Below are 17,140 nucleotides of genomic sequence, written 5' to 3'. Positions count from 1 at the left end.
CCTCTGTGTTTTTAAAATCTGCTGCTTCATCCAGAGAAATTATTATAATAATAATTATTATTATTGAACTCAGGAAGTGGACACTGTAAGTGGAGTTACAGCTGTTTGTTATGATTATCTTCGTACACTTTTCAAATAGAATTCACTGGCTGTTTGCCACTCGAAAGACAATGTCTAACTTCCAATTCATCCGAATTGCTGGGTCATACAAACCTGTTTTCTATTAGTTGTTCAGTTTCAATAAGAAAGCTACAAGGCAAATCCTCCCCAATTATTCGTGATCAGATTAATCCAAATAAACACTCAGGGAAGTCTTCACTTGGAAAGATTAGTAGCAAAAGACATATGTCAGCAAGTGCTTTGCATCCCTGAAATGCCTGTGTCTCCAGTGATCAGGTACAGAGACGATTTCTAGTTCAAATATAACTTAGCGATTGCCACATGGTGCAGAATCTTTCCACCCCTACACTCCAAAAACCCAATCAGACAAGTGCCCGTAATCTGACTCCCAGTTCACTGGAGCCCAGGGGCAGGCAATGAGAGCTGCACTCTGGCCAGGGACGGCATGAGTGACAGAGCTGCAGCGAGGCGGTGGGGGTAAGTTCTACTTCGCTTTAAGGAAACAATGCTGAGCGCTACAAGTTGAAACTCTTTCACTGCAGATAGCCGTGTCTTCTCAGACAGAGTCTAGACAGCGACAACGGGACAGGTTGGGGGTTCTTTGAAGCCTGGGACTAAGTTTAGGCACAAGAGAAGCAGAGGGAAAGGAGAAGAAAGGGGATGCTTTTTAGCATGGGAAATTACTCTGTAATAATTTTCATTAGAAAAATTACTCACCCGGGACCTGTCCAGAAGTGATGAGACAGTGTATTCAGCTAGGGTGGAACGTGTCTGGTTCACTGCACCCGGGTCATATCAACAAATCCCCCTTTGTTCTGGGGGAAAAAAAATCAAAACAGCAAGAACAAATTATATTGGTCCATTTCCTGTGAATGTAAACACTTCAGGCCACGTTGATGGTGATGGTGCAGCCATGGGCAATGCTGGGGAGATTCCCACAAAGGCAGAAAGATACATAGATGCTAGAAGTTTTGAGGTCCACAGCTAGATGAGGCTGCTTTGGGGGATCAAATTTTTTGTGGGTTTCAAGAAAAAGAAGGGGCTAAAACCATTTTAAGGTTTCTAGTTACTGTTCACAGGCTTGGCTGTTTTGTTCTTCAATTTCTCTGATGAAAATTTGAAGTTTAAAGAGCAACTGAGTTTCTTGCTTAGGTCTCTGGAGAGGGGGACAGGTGTGCAAATGAGCAGGGAGAGGTGACAAAGGGGTGTTAAGGGGAGAGGCTGGCCATTTCCAGGACCGCCTCCCCTGGGTGCCCTGCTCCCTGCCCACCCAGCTCCCTTTACTTCCTGCTTGGTCTCTTTCCTCTGTGTCGGGCTGGAGAGGACAGCGCCTGTAATAGCCTCTCTGCCACCTGGCTGCAACCTGGGCTGCTGGTGAGTTCAGAAGTGACTCTCATCACTCCTGTTTCAATGTGAGTTCTCAGAGCTTTTCCTCTTGGGGACCTTTCCCATGCCTCCCCCAGGGCGCCCTCTCTGCCCCATTCCAGCTGCTGTTTTTACATCTCTGTTATCTCCCCTAAGACACACATCATGCATTTTCCCAGCTGGGGTCTTTATAATTGCATGATTTACTCAGAGGACTCACTTGGGCAGGGGACAATCTGGGGTAGAGCTGGCTGCCCCCTTGGGTAGGTGAGCGTGAACACAGCGTGCTTTCCCTTTTCAAGTCAGAAGGAAAGCCCCATAGTCAAACAAATAGCAAAGGAGAAGTCTTAAAGGTGAAGAAAGCCTTCCGCAGTCTGTGCCATCCGGGGCTTTCTTACTACCAATACAGAACCTAGGCTCTCTAGACCAATAAGTGATGTTCAAAAGATAAGAACCTCACAATATGTGTGGGAGGTTATGCGATTCTTGAGCCCTTGGTTTTCCAGCCAGCCCTCTACATAGTCTACCATGCTAAACGCTGCCGATCTGTCTTATGAGAGACAAAAATGAATGGCCTAGGTAAGGAGGTGACTGGGGTGACTGCCCTTCCAATTTCTGGTCAAAATAAGCAGTTGCTTGGGTGTCTTCCAACCCCACCCTTTTGAACTCGGAAGATCTAAAGATGGTAAGGAAGGGGCATGGCAAGAGCAAAGTGACTCCCTTCCCAAAGGCTGTTTTGGCGTCTCTCATTTCCTGGCCTCATTCCCAGCTGCTTCCTCACCTCCTGCTCCCCTCCGCACCTCCACAAGCTCCTCAAGAGGATGCTGATAATGCTTCTCTAGCCCATGGGAGAGAAGTCCTCAACAAGAAGCACCTTAGCCCTCCTCACAGAGCCTCAGCACTGTTTCTTGACACGACCCCTCTTTCTTGCTAAATTTGCAAGCTCTGTACCCTCAGGGCAGGTAGACTGCAGGGGGGGGGGGGCTTACAAACTCCAGGCTCCCAGATTTGGAGGTGTTCCTAGGAGGCACTATTCTGCTTCTCAAACCCTTTTGAGGCTCCCCTCTGGTACCTGACCCCTCTGACAGCTACTTCTGTCGGTCCAAATGGGAGCCTGGCACCAGCCTGGAGTGCCCACAGCCTGCCCTTCCAGAGTCTCTCAGGCTCGCCACTGGGGAATGAGATTGTGAGGTCCCAGTGCTACAAGCCCAGATCTGCCCAAGGGCTGGGGCCCCACTGGCTCCCAAGCCACTGCCACCTGGAGTTTTCCACCTTCTTGCCCAGGGCAACAGCAGGGAGTGCCCCTGTACCAGCTGAGTCCCTGCCTGTCCCCAGGGCCCACACCAGTATAGGAAGCCCTCCACGACTTTTACCTTCCCAAAAGACAGTTGCACAGTCCCAGCTCCAAATCCACATGCTCTTGAGGGAAGGAGTGGGTACAGGGCTCTATAAATCCACTTTCAAAATGCCTTTGTGAAGCTACAAGATGCAAAACTGGAAAAGATCTGCCTTTGTACGGTATGTTTTTCCTTCTTCTTCAGAAGGGTATTTTTCTTTATTCTTCAGAAATAAAATAAAATAATAAAATAGGATCACATCCACCCACGTTGTCATCTTATGGAACTCTCCCCATATTCCCACACCCCTACTCTCTGGATGCTTTCATCCTTGGTCATAGGAGCATCCTCTTGCAGTGGGCAGCAGATACTGCAGAGATGCATAACAGGCGCTGCGAAATCAGTCCAAGACCGAGCGCTCTCCCTCTTCTTCAATTGAGTTATTTATGTGTGTGATGAGTGGTTTGCCTGCAGGTGTGACTGTGCACCACCTGGGTGCAGTGCCCATAGATGGTTGGAAAGGGCTCTGGGGCCTCCGGAAGTGGAATCACCCGTGGTAGATTGCCACTGTGTGGGTGCTGGGAACCAACAGAGGTCCTCTGGAAAAATAGCTAGTATTCTTATATGCTGAGTCATCTCTCTAGCAAACTCCCTCCACTTCAAATGCTTTCTGTTCAAAACAAAAGACACAGGGAAAGTATATGCTTTAAAGCTTGCCTAAGGGAAATAACTCCCAGTTAAATGTATTTTATTCTTAAACTCTTAAGGAACTTGGTTGAGACAGTGTCCTTTCTAGGGTCAGCTGGGGTTGCAGCCCAGTGAATAGGAACTAGAAGGAGATCAGAAGAGCAACCTCTTGGCTACTAACTAGGGAGACTTCCAGAAGCATTCTGTCTTGGTTTGCAAAGGATGTTCAACAACCCATCCCCAGCCTGCAAGACTAAAGGCCTGACCCCCTCCGACAAGTTTCAATGCCCCTTCTGGCTGGAAAGCTAAGTTAGGTTGGTGGCTGCTGATTCTTATTGTGTTCCTCTTTCCAGTAAGTGTGGACATTCTTGCAGTAGAGAGAGGATCATGGTGGCTTTCAAAGGGGTCTGGACTCAAGCTTTCTGGAAGGCGGTCGCAGCAGAATTTTTCGCCATGCTTATCTTCGTCTTGCTCAGCCTGGGATCCACCATCAACTGGGGCGGGTCAGAGAACCCCTTACCTGTGGACATGGTCCTCATCTCCCTTTGCTTTGGACTCAGCATTGCTACCATGGTGCAGTGCTTTGGCCACATCAGTGGTGGCCACATCAACCCCGCTGTGACAGTGGCCATGGTATGCACGAGGAAGATCAGTATTGCCAAGTCGGTCTTCTACATTGCTGCACAGTGCCTGGGGGCCATCATTGGAGCCGGAATCCTCTACCTGGTCACACCTCCCAACGTGGTGGGAGGCTTGGGAGTCACCACGGTAAGAACTCTTATGTGTGCTTATTTCTATGTTAGGATACCAGGATGCTTACAAACTATGCTCCAAGCTGGCTCAAGGACGTGAGAGGCAAACACAACACAGCCTGATCAAGGAGCGAGGGATGTAGCTCAGTTGGTGGTCAGCTTGCCTGGCATGTAGGTCCTGGGGTACAGTGGCGTACATCTACAATACCAACACATGGGAAGTAAAGGCAGAACCAGAGGTTTGAGGTTGTCCTCATCTATGTATCGAGTATAAAGCCAGTCTGGACTACATAGAAAATCATCTTTTTAAAAAAAAAGTGGAAACTTATTATAGTAGTTTTTAAAATACACACAAAAGAGCCAGGCATGAGGGTTGCCTATAATCCCAGCCCTTGGAAGGTTAAGGCAGGAGGATCAGGAGTCAAAGCCACCTTGGATCATACAGTGAAACCCAGTTTAAACAGAGGAAAGGCACTGAGAGGACATCATTGTTTACTATTTAGTGACTTAAACATGATTAAAAAGATCTCAGCATGCTTTGTTTCTCTCACCACAGTAACGACGTAACGACATGAGTATGTTTTTTGTTTTTTGTTTTTTGGTTTTTTTTTTGAGGCAGGCTCTCACATTCATTCTCTAGCTCAGGCTGGCCTTGAACTTGCAGCAATCCTCCCGTCTGGGCCCTCTATGTGCTGGGATTACAGGTGTAAATCAGCGTGACTGGCTTGACTGTATTTTATCATAAGGCCTTACAATTATTTGTTTCTTAGCAGGGACAAGAATTTGTTGCTTTTCATGTCGGGGACTTTAGATGATCTGTGTAAAGTGACAGGCCTTTAATCTCAGCACTCAGTAGGCAGAAGCAGGCAGATCTCTGAGTTTAAATCCATTCTGATCTACAAAGTAAGTTCCGACAGCCGGGGATACACAGAGAAACCCCTGTCTCAAAATTAAAGGTGGGGGAGCCCACAGTCATTGATCTTCACCTTGCTCTTCATGAGTGGGCGGGATTACTGGGTAGCTCAGCACCAGTCTGGCTTTAAACTCGTGTTTTAGTTGAGATACCCAGGAGCTAATCTAAACCTAATCTATGGGTCTAATAATTGCCTCGTAATATTATAAATCTCTGAAGAAAATCCTTTACACTCTAAGTGCAGCAGTAACACATTTTGCTTGTGTTGCTAAATACAACATTTAGTAAAAACTCAGTCACTGTTAAAGTAATTATCTACAATGGTCCAAAATGAGTGTAAATTAATTCCTTCATTCTAGGAGGTGAAAGGATGGAAATTTCAACCTGGGGTTGGCAGAAGACTCAAGTTAACCATCACTTGCCATGCCAAAAAAAAAAAAATACACCCTTCAAACCGTTTCATTGCTTAGAACTAGACTCTTGATTCAGTTTTGATGGAGTATCTTTCTCTCTCTCTCCAGGTTCATGGAAACCTTACTGCTGGCCACGGGCTCCTGGTGGAGTTGATAATCACATTCCAGTTGGTGTTCACTATTTTCGCCAGCTGTGATTCCAAACGGACTGATGTCACCGGTTCAATAGCTTTAGCAATTGGATTCTCCGTCGCAATTGGACATTTGTTTGCAGTAAGTTTTAAGTCCATTTGAATAATTGATCGTCTCATTTAGCCTCACCCTGAAGCAGGCCTGAAGATGCTGTTTGCAGTTGAATCTCTCTTTGATTGTTTTTAGTATTAAGCAGCTGGGAACATTGTACTGTTTCCTGTGACCATCCATCCCTCTGCAGCTTTTACCAGTAACCAGTGACCTGGCCAGTACAAAACCACTGCAACGTTTGCATTATTTCAGGAGTGCTGTTTATTTCAGTGTTATCATTTTAATAGATACATGTTAAACAGTCTTCCAACTAGCGGGACATACCCATGTACCATACTGCTTGTGCCATACAATATAGAGCTCATTCAGATCCAGCCATATCTGTCGATGTGAAGGGACCATGACAACTACAAAGTGGCTAAATGTCAGTGCTCCTCTGAAGAGACAGCAGCCAGTTACAGCAAATGGCCCCTGTTAACAGTTCTATTTCCAAAATGTCTGAGGTTTTGTTCTTTTTCTCTGCAGATCAATTATACCGGGGCCAGCATGAACCCAGCCCGATCCTTTGGACCTGCCGTTATCATGGGAAACTGGGAAAACCACTGGGTAACTAACTACTAAATTGATAAGTCCCATCTTACTGAAGTTAGAAACAATCGTCCACAAGACTCTCTCTTTTTGTACTTTGGGCTAAATTCGTGCACTAGTTTCTGTTGCTTCCCCTCCCCCAGCCGCCCAACTCTCCAGTTATTATTGCATCTGTCACAGGGAGTAAAACAGTCTAGCAGAATCCTGCTACAAAAGACCTCATAGCCTTCTGTTCTAGGTTTTCACTGAGAGTTGGGTTTTCTTTTTTTTTTTTTTTTTTTTGGTTTTTCGAGACAGGGTTTCTCTGTGGTTTTGGAGCCTTTCCTGGCACTAGCTCTTGTAGACCAGGCTGGCCTCGAACTCACAGAGATCCACCTGCCTCTGCCTCCTGAGTGCTGGGATTAAAGGCGTGCGCCACCACCGCCCGGCTAGAGCTGGGTTTTCTTGAAGCATTAGTCTAGACATGTATCTGACAGATAGCAGCAGAATGCTTGTACATAGGGTTTCCTATGTAGAATAAATTTAAATGATAAACGTGTGCTGAATATTAGTGTTAAAATCATTGAAAGAAAGGCTTCCTAGCAACAACAGAAAGCAACGTTATTGTTTTAAAAAGAGAGAAAGAACTACTTTAAAGTACTGCCTATGACAAAGGTATTTAAGATCCTAGTTTGCATAAGCAGAGCATAATTCATAGCACATGGGCTGGAAGCTAGTGAACTGTGGTTGGTACCAAATAAATGATGCAGATGTTTATGCCACTGTCACCACAGCTGTAGCCAGAAAAACAAATGAGTGCCAGGAAGGTGCACTTTTTAATCTCAGGACGAACCTTCCTGTCAATCTGGGCCGGGAGTAGTGAGAGACATAATCATTACTGTTTCAATTGTTTCTGTCAACAAGAGAATTTATATCCTTTAAATCATAGACAATTGTCTATGCCACTCATCATTAACTTAAATAACCTACAAAGTACAAGAGTAAAACATATATATGCAAGCTTGAAAAGAGACTAACTTTTACTGCCATTCACATATTGTGAATGTGATTTCACATTTTTAAAATTATGACTGTAACAATCTGTTGTTTGTGCTTTGATCTTATGCATGTGGCTACAGTGGCTTTGGGAACTCAAGGATGACATGGCTCAGCAAAGGAGGAAAATATCACACCGTGACTGTATAAACTCCTTTATACAAAACGTGTACTAAGTTATTGAGACATATTGTGTGTGATATATGTTGAGGAGTGTGTGTGTGTGTGTGTGTGTGTGTGTGTGTGTGTGTGTGTGTGCTCATATGTGTAAGTATAGACACACACATGCCGGGGTATCTAGATATCAGAGGACAACCTTGGGTATCAGTTCCTATTTTTTACCTTGTTCACAACAGGGTCTCTAGTTCACCATTGATCACCAGGCCAGCTGGCCCTGGGGATTCTCTTACCTCTGCTTGCTGTATCCTATCCTCCTATAGGAACACAGCAATTACAGCCATGCACTATGGTGTCTGGATTTTATGTGGGTCTCAAGGACTGGAATTTACATCCTCACACTTGCATGGACTCACTTTACCCATTGGGCAATTTCCTTATTCCCAAAGTGGAAAAATTTAATGATAAGTTTATAGATTGTACAATAAATGGGTGGGTTTTAATTAGGTAATATAATAACAATTTAGGAAGTTTTTTAAAACACTTTTATGTAGTTTATGTGTTTTTCTGTTTTCATCAATAAAATTATTCATAAAAATCAAAAAGTACTTTAAAGTTACACATAAAAATCAAAAAGTACTTTAAAGTTACAGAACTCTGTGTGGGAATAGCAATTTGTCACCCAGATTTATCTTTGAGGACACAGAGCCTGCTGTCTCCTCCGGAGTGTTATGGAAAGGGTAGTGATTGTTTGCTGAGGCTGTTCTCCTTGTGGGACTTGAGGCCTGTGAAGTAGCACCGATCTAATGAGATCTTACCAAGGGAACAGAGAGCAAAGGCATTTAGAGGAGGGCTCTTGTTTCTCCTTTGAAAGGGCACAGGGAAGATAAACTCTCCTTTGGGCTCTTTCATGTTCAAGATAAGGAGTTTGGCTGGTCCAGCGACTCTCCAGCTACTTCCCTGTTAAGGACATGTGCTCAGCTTCGGTGGGAAGCCTGGCTCTCCTTTAGGCTGTACAGTAAAGATACCAAGTACAGCTAATTTCCAGATGGTGTTTTAAGCGAGACATAGTTATTCTTTTCAGATAAGAGAACAAACAGTAAGTTGGTAAAAGGGTGTTCTAAAGACAAGTAAACTAGACAGCTCAACTCAATCACTTAAGTATGCTATCTTAAGTAAGCTTGTAACATCTGCAACTGTCAACTTTCCAATGCATAAGAATGTATATTTTAATAATATCTGTATCAAAGGTTATTAATGAGATGAAAAAAGTGCTCTATACAGTCCGTTAGAGTGCTCAGTAAACTGGGGCGTGGTCCCAAATGACTCTATTGGATGAACGCCTAACACTCTCCAGAGTGCTCTACAGCACACGTCCCAGCCTAACCAGATGAGAGCTGGCTCATTCTAGGTGCATTACTGAGTAATCAAACATGCTGTTACTGACCTCTGTAGAACCACTCACTAACCCTAGTCTAGCCACCACATGAACAGATCTACACTGCAGCACTATCGGAGGGGAAACACTCTCCAGTGAGAAAGATGCATGAACTCTAGCATTTCCTCTACAGCGAAGACATCAAACTTTAAAGAGAAACTAATTTAAGGAAACTAATTAACAGCCAAGTTAGTTGCACACGGTTTTAAATTGTCTAAGAAGTAGAAACCTAACAAAACTGCTAAGTGGCATTCCATTTAGTCATCACAGCCATGTGAAATATATATATATTAGCCCTGCTTTGCAGATAAAGAAAGTAAAACACAGAAGTCACTGGTGGTATAATCTAATTGGTGAAGTGCTTACCCAGCATGGCCACACACTGGGCTTGGTAGCACATGCCTGTAATCCCAGCACTCCAGAGGAAGACACTGCGGGTTTAGCAGTTCAAGGCCATCAGCCTCAGCTATGTGGGTACAAAAGACCTTGCCTCTAAGTGGAAACTATCCCTGATCTAAGCACTCACACTGCTAAGTAGTGAGGAGTGAGCTGTATTCATTATGCATACTGAATAGCAAACACCTTAAATGATTAAAATGCATGATTATACAGACAATCAAGGTAAGAGGCTACTACAGAATACATAAGAGAAACATGCTGCAAAAACTTTTTTTTTTCTTTTTATTTGAAGGAATTACCAGTAGAGTCTGCTTAAGTTGTAGAGCCACCAGAGCAGAGTTATTTCATGTTAAGATTTATCATAAAGTTGATAAGCCTGATGTGATGGTACCCACCAATATTTTAAACACTCATGATGCTGACAGTGGAGGAATGTGAGTTCAAGGCTATCCTGAGTTATGCAATGAGTCTTAAAAACAGCCTAAGCTAGACCTTGTCTCCAATAATATCAATAATAATCAGAACATTTAAAATACAATATTAAAATAAAGAAGATAGAAGACATTATTCTTTCTTATTTTATGTTCAAATGCTCTTTAATAATTTATGGATCTTTGATCGTTGATGTAGACTTGGTATATTTTATCATTTATTTTCAGATCCATCTCGTGTGTGTGTGTGTGTGTGTGTGTGTGTGTGTGTGTGTGTGTGTGTGACGCAGTTGCTGACTTGATTAAGTCAGTTAAACTGTGTACTCACAAGCTGTCCAGTGAGACCACTTTTCACCCTCCTCTACTCATTGTCTCTCCTCTCCCATCTTTCCCCAGATATACTGGGTTGGACCAATGATAGGCGCTGTGCTCGCGGGTGCCCTTTACGAGTATGTCTTCTGCCCTGATGTGGAGCTCAAACGGCGCCTTAAGGAAGCCTTCAGCAAAGCTGCACAGCAGACCAAAGGAAGCTACATGGAGGTGGAGGACAACAGGAGTCAAGTGGAGACGGAGGACCTGATTCTGAAACCCGGGCTGGTGCACGTCATTGACATTGACCGTGGGGAAGAGAAGAAGGGGAAAGACCCGTCTGGAGAGGTATTGTCTTCGGTATGACTAGAACACAGCACTGAAAGCAGGAGAGACTCCTTAGAGTTGACCTCAGATGTCCTGCCACCCATCAAGGAAACAGATTTGTTATAAATGAGCCACCCGAGGTTCCTTGTTTCATGTCTTATCACTCAGTTTGAACAACACATAGTTTACTATTATCAATGGGGGGAAGAAGAAACCTATAATGAATATGAAATGTTAAAAAAGGAAATATTTTTTAAAGTATCCCCCAAAGTTCCCTTCATTAATAACAACAGAAAATGCGTACAAAGATTCGGCCAAGTCTTGCCTTACAGAGCATGTGGGCGCCTCTATGAGGAAGCTGGTATTGTCAATCCTCACCTGAATATTGACTTCACTGGCATGACTTAATAATGACAAAATGCAGTATGTCACAGTGCCTTACTCATTCAAACAAAGAAATGTAGTAAGTTATTTCATGATCCATCCCTTATTTATAACTACCTCGGAGGAAAACAGTAGCCGGGGTCATTGCTGATAAGCCATTAGTATTTATATGACAAATATCTGACTGGCAGATCCCAATCTAAGTTCATTATAATCCTTCTTCCTCCTCAACTCCCAAGAAACTATAGGGCTAAAATTACGAAATTTGGAAAGAATATTAATTTGTGTCCACGTGTTAGCTCCATCTAATGGAATATATACATGGGACATCCACTGAGGTTCAGGATAGACAGACCCATGGAATATGATGGCAGAGGAAAGGGGAGTCTCTATCCCTGTTAGCAAATGACTGATCTGTTTTCAGTGCTCGTCCTGAAATGTGCCACACAAGCTAACCACCTGAGCTTTCAACTGCTTCATTTACTTTTTAAAATTTATTGGCAAAACTGGGGAATTTGTCATGCTGTTATCTATAATGAAGCATTAGCTGAGACATTTTTGACAAGTCTTTACTAGCTGTGTCCTGACTCTCTGTTGGTATCTAAGCCCTGCTTATTCTAGAAGGTGTAAACTGGTCCTGCCCATCCCAACTTCTAACGCCGCCTCTCTTCCCTCAACATCTGCTGATGAGCTTCACTGTGAGTGTATTAATACTTAGAGTGAGCCAAAATACGTGGCAGAGAAGGCACAACACGGTTGTCTAATTAAAAGGTAAGGAGACAATCTGTTTCAAGTGTAACATGTGACCCATTTTTCCTAGTGCACATAGAACTAAGTGTTTTTAAAGTATTTACCCCACTGTCTGGTTTATCTGTTAAAATTGTTTGGTCTTCCCATACTGTTTTGCCTTCTGCCAACAGAACACTGTGGAAACCCCAGTTTCTTCCATTAAAACTATCTAGTCTAGCACTTACCTTAGACAATGCACTGCAAATGTCAGTTTCTCTTAACAAAAGTTAGTAGTGGGAGAGAGAAGACCCATCTCTGTGAGGACTAGCCAGCTAGCAAATGGCTGATAATCGAGGGCTTTCTTCTCCCAAGAACAGTTCCGACTGTGTGACTTCTCATTGTTAATGGCAGTTTTGTGTCTGTGGCAGTGAGATAAAGGACCACTATTAAAGCTGATTCTCTTCGGTGCTAGAAAACTGATGTGCAACTTCCCAGACAGCCACGACCCTAGCGGATGCCTCTCAGTGCCACCGGCATCCTCTACGGTAGATGCTGGAAGCACAAGCTCCCTTTGTGGGGCGTCGAATATACTACACCAGAGACAGAGGTTCCTCCATAACCGAGTGGCACTCACAGAACCAGGGCATAAACCTCCCAGGGGTGGGTCGTGCGCATTATTTCAAGTGTCTTCACAATATGACACATAGGCTTAAAGGTCAGGGTGCTTCAGTTCAGGAGGTGGTATCAACCATCAACAAACATGTCAACTTCGTTGGCAGGATAGCTGAGCAGATGTCTGGTCCCCCTTTCAAAACCCTGGCCTGTGGCTGTTTCTGTGTGCCGCAGCTTACTTTGTGCAGACGCCTTTAACACTCATATCCAGTGACCGCGTTCAACATGGTAGGGACTGAAAAGCAGTGAATTCTGGCTTTGTGCTTTGATTTTTAGCAACTGGCATAGTGCCAGGCACACAGTAGGTAATCAAAACAAGCATGTTATTCGATAAGAATATATGACTCTCATTTAAGATTATCAATAATCTTTTCTAATTTTTAATTTTGCTCAATATTTAATAAAAGTATAATTTCTCGTATCATCAAGGGAAAGCAACATGGACGTGAAAACAAAGAGCGTGTTCTTACAATCTAGTGTTTAAGAACAGAGGGGAAGGGCTCCAGCACTCTTTATCTTTGCATAGGAGACAAAATGTCTTGTATTTCACTCAAGGCTCTGCCAGTAAAAAAGTAATGAAATTGTACCTTTCTAATGACATCTTTGCAGCAGGGGTCTATTGCCTTGTGGGTGGCACCAAATTATCCAGTGTATTAGGAGATCAGGGCTTTTTCCTTTAATCCCTTCTTATTAATGAAGTGCGTACTGCTGAACAGCACAGTGCTGTTCCCCAGAGACAGCCCGTGACTGAAACAGCGCAGAGATCAGAACCGAGAAACCGGAAAGACATAAAAGATTCATACGAGCCACGGAACAATGCCAACTGTGTTCCCTCGGGAAGAGAACAGACACCCCCCAAATTTCAAGGTGGTCCATACAATGAAAATGTGCATAGTCTGTCAAAACAGTAAAGAAGGGAATCGTTTCCTTTAAGATTTGGGGGGATTTTAAAAATGTAGGGCTCAGATTTTCAATGTGTGTTTTCATTTTCTTCCAAAACTCCTAACTTTTTACACTGCTAAGAAGCCTTTTCTGGAACCTAAACCATTGGTAATTTTAATTATTTTTGTCATGTGACGCCACTCATAAATCCTTTTCTTCAAACATTGGAGGGGTGTCCTACCACAGCTCATGGACACTGCTGGCCAGAGCTCCTCTTAGTTAAATTTCATAAGGAGACTGGAAATCTCTGGAAAACGTGCATGATATAAATAAACTGATTTACTAGCGGTCAATTCCAAAAAGCACAACTCTTCTAGATGAATCCAGGCAATGTGTGTACTGATCTAACCTCATTGTGGGAGCAAAATTCCAAAACTGCATAACAGATCAAAATGCTGGCACTAATCCTTGCATGGCCCTTCGCTGCAACTCGCCGACACCTTCCCCAGATGTCACAATGTGACAGAGACACTGTCTCTTTGGCAACTGAATAGACTACTTAGTAAAAAAACTACAAATAGTTCTTATGATGAGACTACAAGATATGTAAATTTGGAACATTTGGAACCTGAAAGTAGTAACATCTTCCCCCAGTAAACTCACAGAGTGGAAATTATTAGGAAAGCATGGTTACTATATTAATAACAAAACTCACTTTCTTTACCTCAAATTTTCTGAGCTCATGTCTAAACTTCATTGCTTTTCAGAAAACCCTAATAACACAAACCTTTGAAAATTGTAATTCTCAGAAATAAATGTTAGACTTTAACCTCAAAAATCAAAAACTGTGAATACTCACTTTTTGCAAATAATTTCCCATAGCTATGAAAATACACAACCAACATGTTCTAGAACAATGCCGTGAACACTATATTTAAGAGCAGTTACACAGTTACCCTTTTAAGTAAATAATAAAGAGCTAAAAAATAAACCTAAGTTATATATCCTATTGTAATGTATTCCTAAAGCCTTTTCAGGGTTGATTAAGCAAACACACAATTTATGGAAACATATAAACAATTATTTGTTATTTTATGACCCAAATCACAATAAACTTGTAACTCATGATGAACTAAAGAAGATAAAATAAATGTATGGTTATATTCATAATAATTTATTAACTGAATGTTATTCCAACATTAAAGTTAATGCTAGAGAGATTTAAACTGTAATGTCTAATATTTGAAAAAGTCTATTAAAAGTCTTAGCAGCGTGACTGGGCTCCATGTCTTATGTTGCATGTCATGTTACTAAAGGTGAAGTGAAACATGCCCCGTCACTGCTGAAGCATGCATGGGCAGCCCGTTTATACCGTTTATACTGGGATTCATGGTCTGAGTTGAGAAGGATGACTGACCAGTTCTCTTCTTCAAGGAACAGGTTCCACCAAGATAAGAACTCAGATCCTCTGGATTCAGAGTCCAGAGTGTTAACCATTGCACCATAGGAGCTAGTGGCATATCTAATATTACTAGACTCGCACAAATAAATCCTTAATGTTTTTTAAAGTAAACTGTATATTTGATAATGTTTTAAAATTCAGTTGCAGTATTTGCACTTCCATTAAAATGCAGGGGTCATTGATATTTGATTATAATCTACGCCAATGGTGGCAGATGCCATAAGTTCATTTGTATTTTCTGAAAGCCTGTATAGTTTATACTTCAGTTGTCCCTGACTGCAAACAGTGAAGATTGGGTTTTCTTAGGCTTCTTTCATAATGTCCACATCTACAAAATAGATGACAGTGTTAACAGCTATCATCACAGTGAGTCCAAACTCCAACACCTGACTGGCACTGCTGCATAGATGGTCTACCTTCAGAGTGTTTGGCTACCCCTGTCCACCCAGATGGATAACATAGGCTCAGTAAGTTCTTATTTGCCCCACCCCCATTCTTGGTTTAAAGGACTTCCCAATTTTTAGCAGTTATAGACCTTCCTTACAAGGTTGGGGGAATCACGATCCTTAGGAGAGAGATGAATATGTATCTCTCAAAGCATCCGTCATATTATGGTGAAATGGTTTGTTTAGGTGCCTGTCTCCTCCACTAGATTCTAAACTCCTTAATGGCTATTAATGTGTCTTATTTATCCTGTATGTTTCTCTTTCCCCACTCTCATCCCTGTGCTGCAAGAGGCTTGACACCCACTGGATGAGGGCTCGCTGCAAGGACAAAGCAATTAAAGAGTGTCTTAGAAACATGAGAAAATGCCACAAAGCTTTGTTCTTTATCATGGTTTCTTTGTGCTGCTGAGATGTGGGCACTAAATATTTGAATTCTTATAATTCCAAGTAGGAGCTCAAAATTAGTTCAAACACAAGAAAAGAAAAATTCACACAGAGTATGCAACACTAATTGGATTTCTAAAATGTATACCCAATGCGGAGGCAACGAGACATGTTTTCATTGCTGTGTTTGTGCAATGGCCAGATGTTAGATGAGATTTAGTCAGTTAAACACTTCAGCAAGCAAAGTATTTTAACAAACATGGAAAGCTTAAGGTAGAAATGTCTACTTTTTGATGATTATTTGGTTTGGGAAATTTCCAAATCTGTATGTCACCTGAACTAATTCTTACCATTTTTTTTTAATTTTCACACTTCTTCCTTGTCTTTGTTTTTTTGTTGTTTTGTTTATTTTATATCCTGACCACGGCCTCTGCTATCCTCTCACCCTGGTCTCCCCCCATCCCTTATCTTCCCTTCCACTCCCCAAACCTTTCCTCTTCTGTCTGCATCCAGGAATGGGCAGGTCTCCCATGAGTGTAAACAAAACATAGCATATCAAGTTATAGTTAGACAAAGCAACTCGCCACATATTAAGGCTGGACAAGGCAGCCCAGTATGGGGAGTAATATCCCAAAAGCTAGTAAATGAGTCAGAGACAGCCCCTGTTCCTTCTATTAGGAATACCACAAGAGAGCCAAGCTACACAATTGTAACACGTGCAGAGGGTCTAGGTCAGTCCTATGCAGTCTCCCTGGTTGTCGGGTCAGTCTCTGTGAGCTCCTACGAGCCAAGGTTAGTTGATTTCTGTGGGTTTTCTTGGGATGTCCTTGACCCCTCTGGCTCCTACAATCTCTCTCTCTACAGCAGGATTCCCCAAGCTTGGCCTAATGTTTAACTGTGGATCTGCATCTGCCTCCATCAGCTGCTGGGTAACACCCCTCTGATGAAAATTGGGCCAGGCATCAATCTGGTTACAGGTGACAGCCAGTTCAGGCTACTAATCAATTATTGCAAGGAGTCTAAGCTGGGGTCCTCCCTGTACACTCTTAGGAGATCCCCCTATGTCAGGCATCCACCCAACCTGAAATACACCCCCAGCAATCCCCTCAGCACTTCACCCCTTCATATCTTCCCCCATCTGATTACTCATGTTCCTATCCCTACCTGACCTCAATCCACTCATGAAATTTTTATTTTTTCTTCCCAGGGAGATCTGGGTGTCCCCAGTGAACCCTCCTTGTTATGTAACCTCTCTGAGTCTGTGGACTGTTGCATAGTTATCCTTTATTTTACATCTGATATCCACTTATAAGTGAGTACATACTGTGTTCGTCTTTCTCAGTCTGGGTTACCTCACTAGGATGATTCTTTTTATAGTTCCATTCATTTGCCTGCAAATTTCATGGTGTCGTTCCTTTTTAGTACTCATTGTGGAAATATACCACATTGTCTTTAACCATTCTTCAGTTGAGGGACAGCTAGGTTGCTTCCAGGCTCTGGCTATTATGAATAATGCTGCTATGAACATAGTTGAGCAAGTGTTCTTGTGGTATGATTGAGCATCCTTTAGATATATGCCCAAGAGTGATATAGCCGGGTTTTGTGTTAAGTTGATTTCCAGATTTCTGAGGAACTGCCACACTGACTTCCAAAGTGACTATACAAGTTTACACTCCTACTGACAATGGAGGAGCATTTCCCTTGTTC

General features: G+C 42.7%; 1 protein-coding gene across 3 annotated transcripts; it reads left to right on the top strand.

Moving 5' to 3' along the window:
• Positions 1 to 507: 507 nt before the first annotated feature.
• Positions 508 to 14,417, top strand: Aqp4 (aquaporin 4). Of its 3 annotated transcripts, none has more exons than XM_005355790.3 (5): positions 508 to 597; positions 3,863 to 4,277; positions 5,696 to 5,860; positions 6,356 to 6,436; positions 10,235 to 14,417. In XM_005355790.3, the coding sequence occupies exons 1-5, from the start codon at positions 566 to 568 to the stop codon at positions 10,511 to 10,513; spliced, it is 972 nt and encodes a 323-aa protein (XP_005355847.1). In that variant the 5' UTR covers positions 508 to 565; the 3' UTR covers positions 10,514 to 14,417. The 3 variants fall into 3 exon arrangements, with proteins under 3 accessions (XP_005355847.1, XP_013204822.1, XP_026639224.1); XM_013349368.2 differs by lacking the exon at positions 508 to 597 and adding an exon at positions 1,355 to 1,494; XM_026783423.1 differs by lacking the exon at positions 508 to 597 and adding an exon at positions 1,356 to 1,532.
• The last annotated feature ends 2,723 nt before the right edge of the window (positions 14,418 to 17,140 follow it).

The sequence above is a fragment of the Microtus ochrogaster genome, chromosome 18, assembly GCF_000317375.1.
Source record: "Microtus ochrogaster isolate Prairie Vole_2 chromosome 18, MicOch1.0, whole genome shotgun sequence".
Taxonomy (NCBI): Eukaryota; Metazoa; Chordata; class Mammalia; order Rodentia; family Cricetidae; genus Microtus; species Microtus ochrogaster.
This window is presented reverse-complemented; position numbering and strand designations above follow the sequence as displayed.